The following is an 8121-nucleotide window of genomic DNA, read 5'->3' as shown; positions in this document are numbered from 1 at the left end:
GAGGAGTGAGGATGTCGGAGAAGATGATGACGTCGTCTGGTCTGAAAGCGTGGCAAGGCTGCAAGGAGATTTCGAGTGGTCTCTGATCTCTCTGAAGGAAGGGTTTAGCAATAACAAACAAAAATTGGAATTTTATCGGACCTGGTTGGAGATGATAAACTCATCCTCATACACAAGTTCGAAGATCAAATTCGAATGCTGTCTGATTGCCTCTGTTCCTTGTGCCGGTCTGGTCCGTTGTTTCCTTATCGCGGAGAGAGATGCTAATCAAGGTTTGACCTTGTAAAGTCAAACATTTTGACGGCTGCGATATAGCCACGTAGGATATTTCTGGTTGATAGTGGGGCTCACCATCTGGATTTTCTTGCTTTTTGTGTGAACCGTCCGGTACAATTCGCTGGTTCGGTATAGAGCGTTTACCAATCGATTCTCTTTTTAATTTATCTTGTCATAAACCGAAGTCGGTGGTTAAATCTGATCAATCACAATGAACCAGGATGTTTTGGACGGAACTTTTTCCACTTTGGAAAAATATTCAAATTAACCGGTTTATCAATCATTAACCCCTGATAAACCGGACCGGTTCTATTTGCCTAGAAGTTAGAACATGACGAGGGAAGACAGTTTACAACATAGCAAATCTGACCGAGACATCGTCTGAAAATAACAGAAACGAACACACAAATACTTCTTCTGTACTTATTTAATGATGTTTCTTTCTCCACTGTCATTCACAGCAAGAGCGAGGTCAACGTCTCTAGTCCGGCTAGATGCTCGGGCATCTTCAGTGTATTCTTCTCGCAAACAGCTTCAACCTTGTCATATAAAATTTCGTAGTTGAAGCTACTAATGTTCCTAAAGTAACACTGGTCACTTCCAACATAGCTATACACTTGTTGCGTTCCCCCATATCCATTCACCACTAAGTTATTCTTCACCACCATCACCCCTTGCCCTTCTTGCTTATTCTCCACCTTGCTCTTAAACGTTCTCATCATCCCATTATCACTCTCTGATCTCTCCTCGTTGAATCCCATCGTCACATTAGCAACCTCCAGAGACGTATTGGTCTCTTGCTCCAAGGAGTCAGAGTATAGGTAAAAAGGAAAACTCTTAATAGATTTCGCCGCGTAGATTGGCCTTGACCCTCTCTTGGATTGAACACGGTCTTCGCCTTCGATCAACTGATCTATAATCTGCAAGCTCCCATCTTTACCCAAAACCATCTTGTTTACATACCTGAACTCCTGATGAGAAGTGGTCACAATCTCCCCATGAGAAGACTTGACCAAACCTTTCAAACTTACCAACCTCTTAGCCTCCGTCTTAAACTCTCCATTCAACCCTTTGAAATCTAACACAGAGCTAATCTCCAGAGAGCTTCTACTAACCTCAAGCACCTCCCCTTCGACCACCTCCTTCTCACGATCCAACCAAAGATGCAAATTCGCATCGACAAACCAAACATTCAACGCGTTAGTCACACTAAACCCAAACTCATGACCCTCCCCATCCAACAAACTCCCCAAAAACGGCGTCATCTCAATATCATAACTCGGCAGATCAAACGAGCCAATAGCCGTCACGGGTCTCCACAGCAAAGGATTGATCCCACCGGTGAAAACAACAGGGAAAGGCCAGACCGCACCTGCGACTTTACCGTCGAGAGTCACCACAACTTCTCTAAAAGGTCCGTTACCACCAGCGGCACTAAGATTGTTAGCTGTAATAAAGTCGTTAGGAAGATTCCCATACCAAAACTCATCGTTCTCATGGAAAGAAACATAAACTTCGAGAACGGCTCTATACACATTCCTAGGGATCTTGATCTCCTTGCGCTTGGAATCACTCGAACTCGAGATCTCGAACCACAGCCCGTCGTTTAAAGGGAGGCTTCTCGAAATAGGCACGATCATATCAGCTCGGGGAGGAGAGATGTGGCTCGAATCGAGTGGATAGTAATGGAAGATGACATCGACGTGGTAAACGCCGGTGTAGGTTTTGTCCACGATGTTGCCGAGGTAGAGAGCGAGGGTCTGAGTCTGGTTCTTGACGAGGAGGGAGTGGTATTTAGTGACGTCTTTCTCGACGGACCAAACGATGCCGTTTCGCGTAGGCTCGGCGGTGCAGCTGCGGAGAAGCTCTGCGCCGTCGAGCCAGACGCCGAAGATTCGGTCGAACTGTCGGCCTCGGCAGGTGGATCTGAGCTCGAGGACGATTTTGGAGAATTGTTGGGAAGGGCAGTGAGAGGGGAGAGTGTAGTTGGCGAGGACCGGGGGCTTGGAGTAGGTGTAGGCGAAGTCGTGGTGGAGGATTTGGTGGGAGCAGGGTTGTTGAGTTGAGGGAGAGTCGGGGACGGGTGGCTTTTTGACCTCGAGGTAGCGAGTAGGTGACGTGGCGTTTTGGGAGGGAGAAGAGGAGGAGAAGTGGGGTGGTCTGAAGCGAGATCTGGTTTTGTCGTGGTGATCGGCGACGGCGGAGAGAAGTAAGACGGTGAAGAAGAGGAGGAGTGGAGGAAGAGAGGAAGAAGACATGATCGTACGAACTGATCTTGTTTGGTCTCTGTCTGGTAATCCAGTTGTTATATGTCAAAGACGCAAATGATATAATGTAATAAGGTGCATCTTACTTAAAGAATTTAATTAAGATGTTTTCTTGGGTACTTCAAGAACTAATCACTGACTTAAATAATGTGCAATACTCCAGATTGCATCTAGGAAACAGAGTGCATTGAATATTTTTTTTTTTTATAATATAATAATGTTCATTGTAAAATGTAAATTAAATTACTATTTCTAAAACTATAATTAAATTTAACTAACAATTTTAAAGTATTTTAATTAATATTTACTAAACAATTTTTTTATTATTTTAGTATAAATTTCTTCAAACTTGATATTAAATACATCTATCAGCTATTAAATCTCAGGTAAATTTTTATTTTTTCCTACTTTTTGGTAATCTATTGTTAACACCTTTTCAACGCTCGTTTCACTCCAAATTGTCCTGTATTTTTTTTTTAAACATAGTAATTTATTTAGTGTATTGACATAACTCTATTAATTACTACGGTTAGATTGGTTGCACGCTACCTTCTTGGAAACCAATCACAAAACGTAGCACATAACCAAGAATGTTTGGATCTTTGAAGCAAAGCAATAGACAATACCTAGTTGCAATCATATGATCATATACAAATATCAAAAGATTTAAAAAAAAACTACTGACTACAGAACGATCAATTGGCCCTTATAATCAATTAGCAATTTGGCTATGCACAAAAGGTTTGTGAAAGAAGAGGTTATCCAACTGCTCATGTTATAAGCATCAGAAGAGGTTATCCAACCTCAGATGAGCTAGTTTCCTGATTCTGTAATGCTGATGATTGGATCTGATTCAACGGGAAAACAATCTCAAGTAATGCCATTTTTTGTCGTATCAAATCCCAAAAGAGTGTTGAATTAAACACATACTGATAGAGTGATAGTTTGATCAGAAAAAAGCATTCGTGTCAGACTAAACAAGTTGCAAACAGAACGCATAAGACTAAATATAGTTTAGCTCTTCCATAGTGACTTCAAGAGATAAAGTACTCCTCTGGGGTGTAAAACTTCAATCCATTTGCCTGCAGTCAAAAAAAGTAGCTGTCTATCAGGAAAGTCGACTAAATTATTTCGAGGGAGATGCCCGATGTTTAGTAACAAATACCTGTGCAAATTTTATATCTGCGTCGCTGTGATCGCCTTTTCTTCCGGCTGCATCCCCAACGTAGAACGATCTGATGGCACAGAAGTTAGTATACACACCAAACTAAAGTAAAAGAAAGAATGCAAACGGATAGAGAAGACTAACTTATCCATATCAATTTCAATTCCAGAGTTAAAGTGCTTCTTCATGAGTTGCCACATTCCAGCCTTGGGTTTGCGGTAAAGGTCATCTTTACCACCAGAACTTGCGACTCCACAGGCTATAAACACCTGTTTCCAGAACAAAACCATTTCTAAATTTCAGAAATCAACATGTCAGGGAATTGACACTTCTCAAAATTTGAAAAGTCCAAATGTTAGCTAATAAGAACTTGCAAGACAGAACAAATCATGAACCAACTTGTTTGCATCATGGTTTCTTCTAATTACTCAAAGCAATTATTAGAATTTGTTGACGCAGTGTTCTTGAGTAGATAAAACAACGTTGTTAATTATGAGAAACTAAAACCGCACTTCACCTGAATGGGGACCTCCACGCGCTTGATAAAACTGTTGAGGCGTCCAATTTTCGAGTCCACAGCAGCTTGTCTTTTGTTCTTCCACCGATCAATGTTGGACTCATTCGTGAAAATAACCTGATGAACATTTAAAATTAGCATTTCCATACAAATAAACTGAGACTATTGAGTTGCATGGCTTAGATGGAGTACAAAAGGAAAATAAGTTACCAGCTTGTAGCCTTGACTATGAAGACTTTGTAGTTTCTCAGGAATAGAAGGGTACATAAGGGACCATGCATCTGCACCTACTCTGAGAAAAAGGAAAACAAAAACAACATCATCCATCCAACAACATCATGAATAACACAAATATATTAAGAACAGATAGTAACAAATGAGCTGCCCGAAGTTACTAAATGTGCATGTCACAATTACAAAAGCATTGTGTGATTGCCTTTCTGGAAAAAACGTAATCAGTGAAGTGGACAAACTACAGGTCCAACAATCATAAATGGCCACTGGAAGAGATTGGAAACAGAGAAGAACAACAAAATTCTGAGTGACCAAGTCGCTTCTTACATTTTCACAGATGTTTTTGCTAGGCATCCATCAAAATCAAATGCAGCTATCTTCTCCGAATCATTAAGACCATCATCCTGTTAAGATTTAGCAAATGAATTTGTCCTTAGGACATAATGCATTACCATATACTCAGGAAGCAAAATCATATTTGAAGATGATTTCTGACCCGCTCAAGGAATATTACAGTCTCAAACGCTTTCCACTTCGGTAATAGACTGGCATCCTGAAAAAGAAGGGTATTAGCAGCCAGAGACATAATGATTGGAAAACAAATACTTATGCCAATGCTGCAAGCTCTCAAGAGCGCCTACCCTGTACTTGTCCTTCACATCAGATGCTGAAAGAGAGATTTCTACTTCAGCTACGGCCTGAGAAGTTGACTCACTGGTGTTCATCTGCATAACACAGTATTTAAAATCAGTTGGTAGAATCTCAACATATGTTAGAGACTGCCAACCATTAGCATGTGCTAATGTACAAATATATCTCATTGCTTGCATACCTTAGGTTTTCTAGTAGTAGGTTGGCTCGTGTTGGTTTGCACTTCATCTTCTTCCACCATCTCCCCAACCTTCATAAGAAAAAATTACAGGACAATGAAAATTCAACTTAACAAAATTACACTGAAAGACGTGATTACTGCTATCTAATAACCTGAGAATGTTTTCTCTTGTTTGTCTCCTCCGTTAGCTAGTTTTCAGTTCCAGATTGTCAGGAAAAGAAGAAAGAAGTTAGTTAGGAGAGGCTCGGATACTATGGAAAAAGGTGTTGCTAGTAAATCTACCAAGGTCTTGTCCTCGCATTGTTGGACCAACTCCTTTAATGCATCCTGATCACCACTCTGTTTTATTGTAACAAATGAATCAAATATATAAGATGTGTTAGCACGAATAAGGCTAATTATATGCACCACTGGTATATTTGAGAGTCAACATGACAATACTTATACTTAAATCACATCTATAATCAAGATAGCATCATCTGTTCCATTTTATGATCTTAGCAACCTGAGAACGTACGCAAACATCCAGAACTAACCTGCAGTGATGAAAACCCACCAATGTCCTCTACTGAACCAATTAGATCTGATTCAACAGGGAAACAGCCCAGGTGATGCCATTTTGTCATATCGAATCCCCTAGAGTCTCTGGTCACCAGCCCCAATCTCAGTTCCTTTGCAGCAATAGTCTTAGAGCACTTCTTGCACGATGACCTGCTTGATTTCGCGTACTCAGCAATAACTTTTGAAGAAGCAGAAGAACCTTTCGTCTCCTTAATCTTCTCCCCACTTATCTCATCTGAAGAAGGATGTTTAATCTCTTCCACATTCTCATCGACCTGCTTTATTTCAAGCAGACACAATAAATTAATAAAAGTAAGTTAGTTTACAATCTAAATCCAGATGAGCAAACGAGAGTGAACTTACTTCTTTAGCAGGCTCACCACACTGTTCCACCAATTTACCCAACGCATCTTGATCATCTTTCTGCGACCATAAACACGTTCATTTGTTATTGATCGTTACAGAGTTTGTTATTCTGTTTTTTTTCTTATACACAGAGGTTGTACAAGAACCGGTTTAAATAACCACGTGTACGGTTTATACTAAACCGAATATACAATCTCAATCAACTCTAAATAGGGAGCCCAAAGCTTAGATGATGATGAGAGACTCTAACCTCTAAAGCGGATAAGCCTTTAATATCGTCGACGGAAGCAATCGACTCCGATTCGGTAGGGAAACAATTCAAATGGTGCCATCTGGTCATGTCGAAGCCGCCAGGTCCCTTGCGAATCAATCCTAATCTCAGGGTTTTCGAGGCGATTGACTTCGAGCATGCCTTGCAGGAGGAGCGGTTCGACTTCGCGTACTCGGCTATGATCGGCATTTTCTCCGGCGCCGAAGTTGTCCAAACGCAACGGTGGCGGAGATGGTTTTGTCCTCGTTGACGGAGAAAGAGATTGGAGTGATGGATGATCAAAGGAGGGAGAGGGTGAGAGTGGCGAGACACGAAGGAGGCTAAAACCATATGGCCATTGGAGGGGGAGGTTTCGAGGATAAAAGGTAATTAGGGTTCAGTTCATATTCCCGCCATTCAGAAGGAAAGAGACTCGGGAATTGTAAATGATAGAGGAGTATACGGCCATGATTATGCCTGTAGTTTAAAAAAAAAAAAAAATTAAAAATCAAACCAATCGCGGGCTGCCACGTGTCAGTGGGGTCCGCGAACAGTGTAAGAAACTCAGTAAAATCGGTTTTTAGTTAGTAGTTTTTGTAACCGATCCTTAAAGGTTTTGTGGGGGCCTACGCACTAAGAAACCCACTAAGGACCCCGGATAATCATGCTATGAGCACATCCATCGGAAGTTTCTTACTGGAGTTGGTAAAAAAAAAATATATTAAAATAATGAAAAATAAACAGTAAAGTAGCGATACGACTCTTAAATAATCGTTGCAAAGATCGGTTCTAAAACTAAGCTGTCATATGTCAATTTCTAATTGGTTTACTTTTCTTCACAGAAATAAATTTTGACTTCAACATTATACATGATTAAACTATTATTACTTTTTCAATTAGAACCTGCTTTTAAGAGGTTTGCCGTTGAGGTTGCTCTAAGGACTTGACTATTAGTATCTACCTTATTAGACTAAAAGTACTTTAAGCTTTTGTTTGGGAACGTAACAGTTAAAAAAAGATAGTAGCCCTGTTCGACGCATGGTCGCAGCGCGTCCAGAGTCAGCGACAAAAAAAACAGTGTATTTTTGTTGCTTAACACAACGACACGGAGAACAACGACACGCTAATGTTAATAATATTAGACGCAGCGGCAGTTTCCGAACGAGATCTGATCGCTTAAAATTCCAGCGTCAGCCACGTCTTATTCCGGTGACTCTTTTCAATGTTGCGGCGATATTTTTTTAAGCTCACGTCATCCTCCGCATCGTTTAATTTATTGCTGCTCATAGTAATCGTCGCGTCCATTATCCGAACAGGGCTAGTGTTGTTTGGAAATATGTATAGCAAAAAGTTAGAAAAAAAATAACGGGTTTATGCTGTTAAAAAAATTGGAAGTACATTATATTATATTAAAAATTAGTAGGGCTTATGTTACTTAATATACATATTCAAATCAAAATAATAATTTAAAATTGATTTATATTAAAGATTCATTCAAAAATATACATATATTCAAAATTTGATTTTTACTAAAGGATAATTTGCTTAAAAACCAAGGAAGATGGAGAAATTAGAAATTTGCCAATAATAGTAAAAGTTTGATGTGTGTGAAGACAAACGCTAGGGTGAAAGACACAACTACCCCTAATACTT

General features: G+C 40.0%; 2 protein-coding genes across 4 annotated transcripts; both read right to left on the bottom strand.

The window, feature by feature from the left end:
- Nucleotides 1-534: 534 nt before the first annotated feature.
- Nucleotides 535-2631, bottom strand: LOC106334673 (peptide-N4-(N-acetyl-beta-glucosaminyl)asparagine amidase A-like). The gene has a single exon (XM_013772996.1). It carries the CDS (start codon nucleotides 2532-2534, stop codon nucleotides 732-734), a length of 1803 nt encoding a protein of 600 aa, XP_013628450.1. The 5' UTR covers nucleotides 2535-2631; the 3' UTR covers nucleotides 535-731.
- A 764-nt stretch (nucleotides 2632-3395) lies between these two features.
- Nucleotides 3396-6925, bottom strand: LOC106334674 (polynucleotide 3'-phosphatase ZDP-like). Of its 3 annotated transcripts, none has more exons than XM_013772997.1 (14): nucleotides 6469-6925; nucleotides 6216-6275; nucleotides 5828-6130; nucleotides 5574-5630; nucleotides 5444-5479; nucleotides 5292-5360; nucleotides 5101-5184; nucleotides 4956-5012; nucleotides 4787-4863; nucleotides 4436-4517; nucleotides 4226-4342; nucleotides 3853-3977; nucleotides 3709-3778; nucleotides 3396-3625 (listed from the first exon to the last, which is right to left on the bottom strand). In XM_013772997.1, the coding sequence occupies exons 1-14, from the start codon at nucleotides 6817-6819 to the stop codon at nucleotides 3578-3580; spliced, it is 1536 nt and encodes a 511-aa protein (XP_013628451.1). In that variant the 5' UTR covers nucleotides 6820-6925; the 3' UTR covers nucleotides 3396-3577. The 3 variants fall into 3 exon arrangements, with proteins under 3 accessions (XP_013628451.1, XP_013628453.1, XP_013628452.1); XM_013772999.1 differs by having other exon boundaries at nucleotides 5101-5157; XM_013772998.1 differs by having other exon boundaries at nucleotides 5828-6127.
- Nucleotides 6926-8121: the final 1196 nt, after the last annotated feature.

This window comes from Brassica oleracea, chromosome C3 (assembly GCF_000695525.1).
Source record: "Brassica oleracea var. oleracea cultivar TO1000 chromosome C3, BOL, whole genome shotgun sequence".
Taxonomy (NCBI): Eukaryota; Viridiplantae; Streptophyta; class Magnoliopsida; order Brassicales; family Brassicaceae; genus Brassica; species Brassica oleracea.
The sequence above is the reverse complement of the archived record's forward strand: the minus strand, read 5'-3'. Positions and strand labels throughout refer to the sequence as shown.